General features: G+C 35.7%; 3 protein-coding genes across 3 annotated transcripts; all 3 read right to left on the reverse strand.

The window, feature by feature from the left end:
• Positions 1-1,218: 1,218 nt before the first annotated feature.
• Positions 1,219-1,560, reverse strand: LOC142180154 (putative mitochondrial protein AtMg00820). The gene has a single exon (XM_075251090.1). It carries the CDS (start codon positions 1,558-1,560, stop codon positions 1,219-1,221), a length of 342 nt encoding a protein of 113 aa, XP_075107191.1.
• Positions 1,561-3,767: 2,207 nt separating this feature from the next.
• Positions 3,768-4,517, reverse strand: LOC142180155 (uncharacterized). The gene has a single exon (XM_075251091.1). It carries the CDS (start codon positions 4,515-4,517, stop codon positions 3,768-3,770), a length of 750 nt encoding a protein of 249 aa, XP_075107192.1.
• A 5,854-nt stretch (positions 4,518-10,371) lies between these two features.
• On the reverse strand, positions 10,372-13,774 carry LOC107781650 (patellin-3). The gene is made up of 4 exons (XM_016602385.2): positions 12,370-13,774; positions 11,559-11,683; positions 11,293-11,443; positions 10,372-11,132 (listed from the first exon to the last, which is right to left on the reverse strand). Exons 1-4 carry the CDS (start codon positions 13,408-13,410, stop codon positions 10,878-10,880), a joined length of 1,572 nt encoding a protein of 523 aa, XP_016457871.2. The 5' UTR covers positions 13,411-13,774; the 3' UTR covers positions 10,372-10,877.
• Positions 13,775-14,347: the final 573 nt, after the last annotated feature.

The raw sequence follows: 14,347 nt of genomic DNA on the forward strand, positions 1-14,347 counted from the left end.
TCCATAGGAAATTAATCCACTAATTACAACCACTAGTTCCGCACGAATTCAAGTATTCAAACTTCAAAAATATTAAATAACGATTTAAATTTTTACTAACTAAGAGCAAAATAATTAAAATGCAGTACTTTATAACTAACAGAAGAAATGTTGTGAACAAGATTTGGAAAAGTCTAGGGTTATGATTTTTTCTATTGTCGGAATCCTCCCCGCTACGTTTTCTATAAATTCGCCTAAGTATTCTCTACCGATCGTGAGTACTTTGGGTGTCGTAATTTTCTTCCCAACAACTACCATAATTTACTAAACGTATTCTTCCGAACTACGCTAGCTGGCTCTAATTCACCGCTCACTAGGATCGCACCAAGGTTTTGTTATTCCTAATCCTACCTTTAAACCCTACGTATTGATTCCTCACATACGTTAGGAGTGATGTTGTTCAATAACTACCTAAATATATACCCTTTTCCAAGCAATGCATACTAAATAGGCAAAGTCGATTAAGAGCTCTTCAATCAACCACAATGTAAATGTAGTTGAACAAGTAGAGAAAAATCAAAAGCAAATCTATATTAAATGTAGTAGAAAATCATCTCACAATAGGTTCCATCAAACTCTAGATTAGAAAATTTAGCTACTCATAAATGTATCAACAATTATCATAATGTTCAAAGACATTAAACTACAAAGTACAGAGATAAACTGAGGGAATTGTCGTTTGATTCTTGCTCCACTGTGCCCTGCAGCCTTTTTCTTCTCGACAATAGTGTCTAACCCTAAGAAATAGGTTTAGAACCCCTTTTATACATGTTGGGACGTGTAGGTTCGAAACTACCAAGTCCTAGCCGAGTTAGGACAAAATCCACCCTTAGCCATCTCGCTTGGCGCCAACCAGGACACCTAAATTTTCCACTATTCTGCCTTTGGCGTTTTGGTTGGTGTCTGGCATCAACCTGGGCACCAAACTCATACTCCCTCCAAATTCTTTTGTTTTTACTTCACTTTGCATGCAAGCTTGCCAAATTACTTCAAATTGACTCTTACACATATAAACACCATTATTAAGCTCGAGTCACAAATATTTATACCAAAGTTAACAAGATTGAGGTATAATGCAAGGCAAATTACATGCGAAAATATGGGTTTTTAGCCTAATATCACTTCTTCAAATAGATCTCCTAAAAGAAAAGCATTAAAGACATCCATTTGGTATAAGGATCAATCCTTTGAGGCTGCAAGGGCTATCACAAATCTGAATGTCACCATCTTTGCCACTAGTGAGAAAGTCTCATGATAGTCTAACCCCTTTTGTTTATTGTAACCCTTTGCCACTAGTCGAGCCTTGAACCTTTCTACTTCTCCATTAGCTTGGAACTTTATTTTGTATACCAACTTAGACCCAATAGAAGTTTTTCCTGGTAGTAAGTCTACTACCTCCAATGCTTGTACCTCTTGTTTCATTGTTGTGATCCATCTATCATCCTTTACAGTTTTCTTGAAATTATGAAGTTCTTTCAGGACTGAAAAAACTGATACATAGCTTCTGTATTTTGGGGACATCCTCTCATAAGAAAGAAAGTTTGAGATTAGATAGTTACATCTTGAGGATTGCTAAGACTACACTACATAGTCCCTTTTCCATATAGGTTGATTTTTTTACTCTAAGGTGGCTATCTAGTTGGTGCATTGGAACTAGGCTCAGCAACAGGAACATCTTGCACATTCTGAGCATCAGCAATAGGCACATCTTATACACCTTAAACAGGTCCATCAATAGACATATCTTCAGCAGTGTTCAGTGCATCATGTGTATCTGGTGATTTAGATGCTTGAGGGGTAACATGTGTCTCCGTCTCCTGAACTGCTGAGCCTTCAACATGATCTGTAAATCTTTCATCAAACTCAGGACAAAATGTTTTAGATATATCACTTGCATTAGGAGTTGAGGCTAATGGTTCATTAAATCCTTCCACTAGTAGTATCATGATCTACACTATAACCTGCTTCTACTAGTGAATTGATACTTGTTACTTATGCCGTGTTAGGAGCTTGAGATGGCCCTTCAGGACTGTGCACTTATGGTAATGCACCTGCTGGAACTTATAACTCTGTATCCAAAAAGTTGGCAATAAAATCATTTGATATGAATGAATGATGTTGTTGTATCTTCTTAAATGGAAACTCATATTCCCTAAAAGATACATCCCTAATAATAAAGAAGGTTCTAGTGGTTAAATCATACAATCTATAACCTTTAAGAGTAGTTGAATATCCCATGTGAACAACCCTTCTTGCTCTGGCAGCAAACTTGTCTTCTAACACCAGATTGGTGGCATAATATAAGCACCCAAATACTCTTAGGTGGGCTATTGAAGGCTCTCTACCATACAACATTGCATAAGGACTCTTTCCATTTAAGATCCTAATGGGCAATCTGTTTTTTATGTAGACAACAGTTTACACACATCCCCCCCAAAAGATATCTGGTACGTGGCTTTGGTATTTCAATGCCCTAGCAGTTTTCAATATATGTATGTATTTCCTTTCAGCTACCTCATTCTGCTGAGGTGTATATACACAACTACTTTGATGAATGACACCTTGTGATAACAAGAATTCATTCCATTGTTTATTGAAAAGCTCCTTTCCATTGTCTGTTCTCAACACTTTAACAGAAGTGGCAAACTGTGTTTTGACCATGCAAACAAACTGTTTCAAGAAAATGATAGTTTCATTCTTAAACTACATCAAGAAAATCCAAGTAGCCCCGGAGAAATCATCTACAACTCTAAAAAAAGAATGCTTCCTATCATGAGTATTCTTTTTATATGGCCCACATACATCCATATGAACTAACTCAAATGGCTTAGTACTCTTTTTTTCACTATCAGGAAAACTCAGTTTAGATTTTTAGCTAGAGGGCAAACTAGACATTTATTTTGCATATCACTATCTACTTTATTTTGCAAAAACGAAACATGCTGCATAACAGGAACAGAAGCATGGCCTAGTCTTTCATGCCACAAACATGTTGTTTCACCAATCTAGCCTTTCACATCAACATGAGTTGCTAGTAGTCTGACTACATTTCCTTTGAGCACATACAGACCTTCATCTTCCTTATCAATCTCCTTCACCCTATCATTGTAAAGGTCCTGAAATACACAGAGTTCAGGTAAACAAATGGCAGCACACCTTAGGTCTCTAGTCAGCTTGGACACTGACCTTAGATTAAATTTGAAATCGGGAACATGAAGTACATTTTACATCTTATCAATAGCTGGCAGATATGAACTCCTCACATGTTCAATCTTTGTACTACCACCATTTGGCAATGTTACTTGATCTTGTGCCCTGCCATCTACCTTTCTTACATCACTCATTAAGTCTAAAGTAGATGATATATGATGTGTAGCTCCTGCATCCACAATTCAGTCATCATTTCTTTTGTTTGAAACATGCACACTAGAAGACAATGCAGTAATTATACCTGCAAAAGTTGCTTGATTTTGAGTTTGAGTGTCACTTGGTGGTGAGTCTTTGCTGAGCAAGCCTAGGATCTGCTGGTACTGTGCTTCCATGACGAAATAATCTCCTTTAGACTGTGATACTACTTGTAAACTCTGAGTCACATATCCTTCTACATGATTTGCAGCAGTAAGCACTCTTTTAGGTTGAAATCCCTTCCTTCCTTTGAAGTCTTTAGGATACCCGATAATCTTGTAGCAGTTTTCCTTTGTATGCCCTTTCATGCGGCAATGTTCACATTATAGATATTGTTTCCTTCCTCGAAAACCTTGACCTCTTCCTGCTTGCATAACTAATGGATCTGCCTTTTGACCTATGGTTCCACCTCCCGAGCATTGTTGACTCGTATCTTGTATTATTAGTGCATATGCCTGATTAAGGGTTGGATCAGTGTTTTTTATCAGAATTTGCCTACGAGCCTGATCATATGTGTCATTTAGTCCATCTAGGAACTGCATAACCCTTTGTTGCTGCAAATGAGTCATATGCTCTTTGGATTTTGGACAACCACAATTCGGAGATGGTACCAATACATCATAATTTGCCCATAGCTCCTTCAACTTGGTAAAATACACAACTACAGAATCTGCTCCTTGCGATAATCGCAAAATTGCTCTGTGCAATTGAAAAATACGCACTCGATTCACCTTATCAAAGAGCTCATGTAGGTCCTCCCAGACTGTATGTGCATCTGATGCATAAATGATCCCACTAAGCAAATCTTTTGAAATAGAGTTCATAATCCAGTTGTGTACTATTGCGTTGCAAGTTTCCCATTCCTCATGGAGATTATCCTTGAACGACTCCTTAGCACAAGCTCCTGTTACAAACCCTAATTTTCGCTTAGCTTTGAGGGCAAAACGCATTGATCTGCTCCACAATCCATAGTTTTCTGAACTTGTGAGCTGAATTGGAATTATAATCAAGCCGGGCATATCTGAAAGTTGAAGAAAAAGCGGATGTGTATGATCGATCTTCTCTGTCGCCATTGACGCACCAATTCAAGCAACTCAATTCTCACAATTGAAAACAAAAAAAAACTCTGAAATGGAGATTAAGCGGCTGAATTAGTAAGCAATTAGTTGAGCGGAATCAGAAATCCTCACGAATCAGTCTCCATGGCTCTGATACTGTGTTAGAATTCAGCCATTGGAGCTAGTTGTAAGCGTGAAGAAGATGAGAGAATTTGAGAAATTTTTCAACTGTTTCCAACTATCATTTACAGCCCTAACAAACCCACTATATACAAGGTGGTTAGAAAGACTTAAAAAATAATAATAAAGACCCCTAACTTCTAGTAATTACAATATGACCCCAAATAACTAACTACACCTAACTTCCAATACAGAAACACTTCAATTGCTTCAGGATAACTTTTCAGAATTTTAGACCAAACAAGTTCTTTCTTCCTCCTTAATTTCTTTATCGGATTATGATGATTTTGTGACTTTTTTAGATTTTTTTCTCTCGGTTTCCCCTCCAAGAATATATTCAGAAAACATAATCCACTTTAACTCTAAACTTGTAGTAATAGGTCAAGTATGGCTTAGACTAAAATAGTCATGTTTTATGTGTATACAAAAACTTTAGGAGTTAATCTCATGGATGGTCAATAATGTTCGGTGGCGAATTGATGGATTTTTGGCAATTTTCGTTTATTGCAAATTGCAAAATATAAAAAGAGTTGATCTATCTTTTTATTACAAAATTTAGTTTTATGCATATTCTACAGTAACCCTTTAGTACAATGACAGTCCATGAAATTAATTCAAGCAAACATTTAGATACGACGAAGTAAAATAGACAAAACTGATAATCACATTCTTAACTATACCTGATAGTGATTACTGCTCTCCGCAACACAAGTGATACAGTTTCTCTTAAGCATTAAGTCTCATTAAACATGAGTTTCACTTTGTTATTATATGAAGATTTTATCAGAAGTGTTCTTATACCTTAGCTCTCATTACCTCGCCTTAATTTCAATTTTCAATTATACACAGATAACAGCCCAAAACAGTTAATATAAAAGATAACCCTAATCTTTATTTTTTACAAAATTTAGCTAGTCTAATCACTGTATAATTGGTGTGTATACTGTATATACATTGGTTTGTATAATCTTTAAATAATTGGTGTGTATACATTGATTATAATAGTACTTATCATACACTTGTTATACATTGAGTATACACTTGCACCAGCTACAAAGGGTTACGGCAAGGCGGCAGTATTTTTTGCCGCCTCACTAAATTGTAGTAATACTTAAGACGTAGAAATAACACCAGATAGCCATTTTAATAAAGTACTGTTATTTAGTAATTAGCTAATGCATTTTGAATTTTAGTGTTTCAGTTTAATTTTTCGGGATACAAATATCCTAAATTGTCCTAAAATTAAAATATTTAGTTTAAATTTTACGGGATAAAATAAATAAATGGTTGATCTCTAAATATTAGCCTTAAAGAATGGTTGTTTGTGCACTTTCCCCTTTGTAAGACGGCATAGTTTAAGCCTATTGACTGACATTGTTTGGGCTTTTATGGAGGTGTTCATAAATGGTGAAAATAGCACGGGCTAGCCAGTTTTCGGACTGGTAAATGAAAAATAACCAGCGTTTGCAAAGTCATTGAAAAATTGTCATTATTTTGCTGCAACACGAAAAGTTCCAGCATAATATACTGGAGATTGGTGCATATGTGTATGAACTTCTAGCATATTATACTGGAACTCCAGCACACTGAAAGTTCCAGCATAATATACTGGAGATTGGAGTACCTGTATATGAACTTCCAGCATATTATGCTGGAACTCAAGTATATTATGTTGGAAGTTCACATGTAAAAAATTCGAACTCCAGCATATTACGCTAGAATATTTTTCGGATTTTGAATAGCGTTTTCGTTCAGATTTATCTTTACATGAAAAGTGGCTAAATTTCGATTACTTCTGATACTGTGGCTATTTTTCAATTACAATTTATAAATCTAACTATTACATGGGTTTCTACAAGATGATAAGTCCATTCTTGAGCAGAAGAAGCAAACAAAAGTTTGCATTTGCTAGTGCATCAAATAATATAGAAACCCTTCTCAAGTATGTGACAATCAGCTTTTCTCCCTCTTATGAAAAAACTTTAAACCTTACGACGAGTAGTTTAATTTAGATTAATATTATTATAACTGGTATTCCATGTAATTGGGTGAAAGAGACACATTTCTCCTGAACATTTGCCAGTTCAATATGGTGGCCTTAGTACCAATAATTTTCACGAGGACAACAAAGAAAAGAAGCTATTGAGATTGTTGTAAATTGCAAGTATTCTCTATCCAGTTATCCTACTTCAATTCTTGTTGTAGGCATGATCAATTTCTTATTTAATATTGCCTGATAATCATATTAAAAAATGTTTTGGAAAAATTATTCAAGAACTAACCTATTTGTTCTTTTGATTATGGACTTTTTTTAAAAAAAAATAGAAAAGCATTATTTTCTGAAAGCTCAACGCGTGCGTATGTTTCTATATAACACAAAGGGTGCTGGAATATTAAGGATCTCTTCATCTTTAATCAAATGTCTTGAGACTAATCCTGAAATGAATCACTTTAAGGGCTCTTTAACCCTTATAGTGGATCTTTGCAGCACGAATCTGGATTAGTCGGACTATTAAATTTATGATACGGAATGTCTAAAGCAAAAGAGTTTTACATTGCCTAAGCAAAATAGAGAAACTTATTAATACATAATGTTAGAGACGGTGAAAGTACTGGAAATTTGCACCTAGACTATTTCATATAAAGTACCAAGGGAATATATACTGTTTACCATAAAATTATTTAGTCTGTTGTGGACATTGCCCTGAAATTAGACAACACTATGTTTAAACATGAAAAATAACAGTCTGGTATACAAGTCATTCTATATTTACGCGGGGTCGGGAGAAGGGCCGCACCCCGAGGGTATGATGTCGACAACCTACCATAATACAAGTATTAATGACTGCTTCCACGGTTCGAATACGAGACAACTTTATTGTTGCTCCATAACAACAACTTCCACGGCTCAGAAGGCTAGAAAGATGGTGCCTAGTGATGAGCCAGTGATTTCTTGCAGTACCAAAATTGCCTATGAAGGTAAGGTGGTGCTCACAATTGAAAACCCTACTTCGGATAAGGAGGAGGTTTTTTCTTTTTTGGTTTCCTACCCGGTGTCCAGTATCCGGATTAGAGCACGACTATATCTGGATTCGCGCTGCGTAAGGCCTATTTAAGGGGGAAGCGCTCCCTCGCAGAATTTTTTCCGCTCAAATCCGAGACCTCTGATTAAAGATGGAGGGATCATATTCATACCACCACAGCCTATGTTGAGAAGAAAGAAAGGTTATTTATAGGTTCAAGATTACACCTTGTCCTCCAGTAAATTAATTAATTAAATGTCTTTTGGCACTGTTATGGGAACTATCATCTTGTTCTTAGGGGTCGGTTGGTTAATCAAAAGTACCCAAGTTATACAAGAATTAGTAGTGCAGAAATGGCAATGCAGGGTTTGTTTTTGTTGGGCATTTGGTTCATTAGCATTAGAAATTTAATATGTAATGTACATAGTATATGTTTATTCTTTAAGCTGAATAAAATTTTCTTAATTTAATTTATAGTTATATTAACCTCAATAAAAATTCAACCAAGCGTTATTAACAAAGAAAAATAAGGCTTAAATCGCACTCTTCCCTCTTGGAATGTTTTTTGAAGAAAACAAAATTCAAGTATAAGTTCAAACTTTTCAACTTCTCAAAACTTGAATTTAGGTGTTTGAAAGGTATTGTCTTGAAATTATTTTTAAAGGAAATTTGTTACTAAAAATATATTTCCTTTCTAAAAGATTGAGCACAGTAGAAAACATGTTAGTTTATGAGGAAACAAACCATACAAAGAAAATTTAGTTCTATTTGGCTTGGTTGTTTCATTTGATTCAATCACTAGTTAAATTAACTTTGTTAATAATGATAATTATTCAATAATCAAATGCAGAAATCGCTTTTGACCTAATACTTTCGATCAAAATTAGTGAATAAACCCGCAAGCCACACAATTTTAATTTGGGCTGGAAATAGTGGATGAATAATTGGAAAAAGATATAATAATAATAATAATAATAATAATAATAATAATAATAATAATAATAATAATAATAATAATAATAATAATAATAATAATAATAATAATAATAGAATCATCTAAAAAATGATTAATTTAAGCATTTTTATACTTTTTTACAGTAATCATAACCATGTGTAATGATGATCAGTTCCAGAAAGTTCATGGCACCAAAATGTTTTTTTTCTTTCTTCAGTGGGTTGTTTAGAATTTTCTTCTCCTCTTTCGGCGGGTTGTTCAGTAAAAGGTTGAGGAAGAGAAATTGAAAAAGAACTTAGACAAAAAGAGCACATTGATTAGCCAAAAGCCTAATATGTACTAGATGGAAAAAGAAAAAAAAAAGAGCACGTTGAGCAAAAAAGAGCATATCATTAGAAGGTTGGGACACATTGTCCCGAAATTAAAAGTTTTAGTACAAAATTTGAAGACAAATGATTTAGAAAATATTTTTCATAAAATATTTTTTAATTTTCCGTTGACTTAATTTCCTAGCCGATGCTAATATTCTCATTAAAACCCTACTAATCCAAATTAATGTCGCCTAAAGCTATTCAATGGAGAAGTATCCTTATCAAAAATATTTCTTTCCCACATCCAAGGGTCGAACACTTAATTGAATGTGACAGACTGCCTGGGACCACTAGTTTGAAAAATAACATTCAAAGGAAATCCATCGAATAATTAAAAAAAGAAAAAATGAGAGGAGGTACAATACAAACATGCAGATATTCTCCTCTTGTAACATAGAAAAGAATAACATAAATTCCTGCTTTTGACAAATGAGACTTGCTCAATTAGTAAAAACACCTCCACCTACGAGCGTTAGGTCCTAGATGGGTTCGAGTCACGCTGAAGGGAAAGTGTGAAAACACTCCTAATTTGGGAGGGGTTTTAAAAAAAAAAATCCTGCTTTTCGTGGATTCTTTAATCTTTTGCATCTTGCCAATGTAATGTTATCACAAAAAAATCAAAAGATAGGAAAGCCAATAGTTTAACAAGATCTGACATTTACTAGGAAATATGAAGGTGTTTATCTTTTGGTTTAGCAGTTTAGGTGTAATGTCATGATGACAAGTTCCTTGTACCAAAGAAAATAATACCTCCCACGTTGTACCATATCATGTATCCTCCAACCGAGCTCCTTTGATGTTAACAAACAAAGAAGTTTGTACCTAAAAGCTGGCATTATCACTTGGGATATATGAACAAACAAAGAAGCTAAGAAAGCAATTCATCTCCACTCTTCTCCCAAACCAGAAAATGACTATAGTAAGTTTTATAAGTTGTCGAGCAGAATTCTTCATACAAGCATTTGCAGAAAAGAATCAAGTTAACATCCAACAAATTCCCAAAATAAGACCCTTTACCGCTGTACGCATATAATCGTTCGTGAGATGGCAGGGGAACTGAACACTATATAGAAGGTCAAGATATGGACCCAACAAAAGAATCAATAACTATGAGCATAATCCTCTTATCTCAAAAGTTGCACTATAACATCAGAAAGTGAAGCAGCTTACCAGATTCAGCAGAGCCATTCTTACAAAGGCACCAGCAAAAAGTGACCAAATATATTGTTAGTAGCATGTTACTATCGTTGACAAAGGCATACAGCATCACGACTTTTCTAACCAGAAAAAGAATGAAATTCTACAATCAAGGCTAGAAAACCCCAGCTTTGTGCTTTAGCTTCGTATGAAGATAAGTAAATTATATAAATGTAACCAGACGAAGTACACGTGTACATGTAACATACCATATCTACATGCCAAGTCTTCTGAAAATGGACATTTATGTTGGTAAAAGAAAATATACAACAGACAATAAAACGAAAGCAGATGGTTTCAAAAACATGTTTCCTCAACGTATACACCCACTGCCCTCAAAATCCTCATGCTTTGGCTAGAAACATCGCCATGTTCAAGTATCAAACCAAAGACCAAAGTTACAGGGAGATCCCTAACACTTGCCCTCAAATCAAAGTAAGGACAGGACAATCAGCTACAACGAAGAAGTTCATAGATCCCAAACAAAATCTGAAAAAACATCAACCCAGAATATCCATCAACTAACAAAAGCAAACCAACACAAATTCCACCTCCTCATGCATAATGTCAAAATTCATATCCACAGCCATCCCAATTCCCATGATTTGAGGTCTCACAGTTGAAAGTGACTCCTTACGACTAGAGATCCTCAGTCAGAATAGGGCTTATCCTTGTACCTGTAAAGAAGCTTCTTCTTCTTTGACGTGGGATTGTCAATCGTCAACAGTATCTTACCTAGCTCAACGATCTTGAAGCTGCTGCTAACAACAGGTTCATCAGTTGGGGTCATCTTCCTAGGCTTCTGTATGTTAACAGTATATCCACTGTCTGTATTCGGCACATATTCAGCACTATAAGTCACCTCCCAACCCAATACACGTAGCTCCCAGACAATAATGCATTTCTGCAATCAAGATACTTCAATGGTGAATTATCATCATTGACAAGATTAAATGATGATTTTTATTCTGCTAGCAATATACTCTAACAATTCATAACAAAGTCGCCAATTTTTTCTCCACAGAAAGGAAAGCATAAATCGTATAAAAGCATTGTAGCTTCACCTCATTTACAATGATCTCCACGGTCTGCTTTGTTGCAGGTTTTACAATGATCTCTGTGGCTGGATCATTGACAGTGAACTCAGGATTGCATTCACAGTAATCGACGCTGAGGCCCCCATATTGAACAGGTACTTGCTCAGGAGATACATACCTACACGGAGCCAGTTATACAGACAAGATTATTTCCACTTCTAGCACACTGTTAAAAGTAATGGCCATAGTTGTGCACGCAGAAATTGATATAAATCACAACTAAAAGCTCTCACTTGTAGAGGGTTTCTGCAGTCTTGGATGGACCAGCAAATACAAACTTGCTTTTTGTTCTCTGGGTCATGAATGGGCTGATCATTGTGTAGAAAGCTAAATACCACCAAGGGACGTTGATGAACACCTTCAAAAATCCAAACACGAACCATTAACTTTGTGCCAGACTACAATATTTGAACTTCCCCCAAGCAAAAAGAAAAAAGGAATGCAGTGATCAAACTACCAAAAGAACAATAATAATCCAAGAAATGGGGCCTTAGGGCTTTGGTTCAGTGGTAAAGATGCAGGACATTGAGTTGGTTAGGTGCACGTCAAAGATTCGAACCCTGCCACGAATAAAGTGTGGTATTTATGTCAGGAGGAAGGTAGAGAGGCAGCCCATACTTCTCAGAGTTCCAAACCAGTGTGTCAACGGAACCGAGCAGGAAGCCCACGGGGAAGTTTTATGATATCCGAGGCATGGCACACTAGGCTTAAAAGCAATAGACATCAACTAACAGCTAATCCAACTTAAACATACTACCACATACATATAACTAAACCTACACATAAACCTTCTCTGCAAGAAATCGTATCATAAACAAGTACTTATCAGCGCTATTTGGTAAATGCGCAAGCAGATTTAGACTACTTTCTATCAGTTAAAATCATCACTCACAGAAAGGCTCAAAATTCATTGCCAAATATAGAAATGCTTCAAATGAATTGCCAATTAAAGAATCACAATCACCCATTATCATCATGGAAATGCTTCAAATGAATCCATAATTAAATCATCATACATACTATGAGCTTTTGTGTATTAAATACCTGCTTCGCCACGAACTCAGGATAATTATCCTGAAGCAAATGCAAGGCCTGCCTAGTAGCAAGTCGAAGCTCCCTTTTCCCTGGACCAGGAGAGTTCTTGAGATCACTAACTTGAAAGATAGTATTGATTCCACCTGGATTGAAATCCAACTTCCTTATACTTCTCTCCAAGAACTGAATCCGCCAGCGCAAGAACTTGTTCCTCTTCTCTTCATCTCCAAAGGTTTTGTTATACAATTCCTTATTCTGAAACTCCCCATACACATTATAGCAAACAGGATGTCCCTCTTTGTCATGACCATGCATAAACACAACCTTATCAAGATCATCTCCAAGATCTTCATCTACAAGCTCTTCAATGTTAAACTCTTTTCTCCATAGAATTGTCTTCTTTAACATTGCAAATGACTCCTTAATCTTGAAATCTCTAGCTCTAAGAAACTTGAGCAGAATCACATCTGTCCTATCATCTTTCAATAGTGGCACTCCCCAAATGGATACTTCCTGAGGCAAATCAGTAATTTCTGTTGATGGGGTTTGAATTTCTTGGGTTTTAGCTGGGGTTCCAGTAGTAAAGGTTTGATTTTTAATGGATTCTTGAACAAGAAATTTGAGCTCTTCAAGTGATTTTCTCTCAGAATCAGATAGATCTGAGACTATGTTGCTTTCTTCTTTGAATGAAACCAAAGATTCAGGGATCTTTTTCACATCAGCTGGTTTAGATTTGTCAGATTCAGCAACACTAACACCCTCTGCTTCTTTCTCAGGAACAGTAACAGAGACCTGTTCAGCTGCAACCAGAGTTGGTTCTTCCGGTGGAGGCTCAGTTAAAGGAGTATCCTTTTCAACTACAGTAACAGCAGGGTGATGTTCCTCAGCTTCTGTTACTGATTCTTGCTTCACTGGTTCAACTTCAACTGAAGCAAGAGGTGGTTCAGTAGCTGCTGGTTCTACTGCTGGTGGTGGAGGTGGGGGTGGGGTATCTTCTTCAGCCGTGGATGGTGGCTGAAGGGTATGTTCAGTTGGGGCTGTATCAGCCATTTCTCGGCCTTATTGAAACAGCAAGAAAAGCAAATGGGAGGTGAGGGAAAATGAACAGTTCTTGAATGGAAAGTGATAGATACAAAAGTGGAAGTGATGAGAATGGTTTGGTTTGTAGTAACAACAAGTATACAGTAGTAGTTGTAGTGAGCTGAAAAAGAGTAGTAGTAGCTATCAGTTCATTCTAGAGAGAGAGAGAGATGCCTTTTTGGACAGAAGGGGGAAACGGCTGAGCAGAGTGACGCAGTTTTGCTCGTGAGCTGTTGAAGTTAAGGGTTGACACGAAAAGGGTTTTGGCCTCTGGGTTTTTTTGTTAGAATGTGAGAATCCTAGGTACCCATAAAACATGGCTTTTGCCTCACCACCTCACTTATTTTTATATATTTTATTTTATTTTGTTAAAAGGGATGATTATATATCAGCAATTAAGGGGAAATAGGTACATCATCTTCTTAGGAATATATAGTACCCCTTAATTTTGATCCACAGTATTAATATTACATTCAAAATGTTTCTTGAAAACACAGTTCCTAATATATGCCCAAAAAACTTCATTTGCAAGGAACTGTCAATATTGTTATTCTTCCAAAATGTTTAGGGCCCTTTTGGCCATAATTTTTTTTGTTTGTTTTTTGAAACATTTTCACTTTTTCCGCAATTAATGTTTAGTCATAAAATTTTAAATTTTACTTGAGGTTGAATTTCAAAAAATTTCGAAAATTTCAAAAGGTTATTTTTCAAAATTCACTTCAAATCATTCACAAAATTTCAAATACAACTCTAAAATATATTCATGTCCAAATACAACTCTAATTTTTAAAAATATCATTTTTACTTAAAATTTTTTTTTACTTTTTCTACAATTTCACAATTCTTATGTCCAAACGCCCACTTAATCAACAGATTAGTTATATTAATTGAGAGAAGATGTAAGGTG

This window comes from Nicotiana tabacum, chromosome 4, assembly GCF_000715075.1.
Source record: "Nicotiana tabacum cultivar K326 chromosome 4, ASM71507v2, whole genome shotgun sequence".
Lineage (NCBI taxonomy): Eukaryota > Viridiplantae > Streptophyta > Magnoliopsida > Solanales > Solanaceae > Nicotiana > Nicotiana tabacum.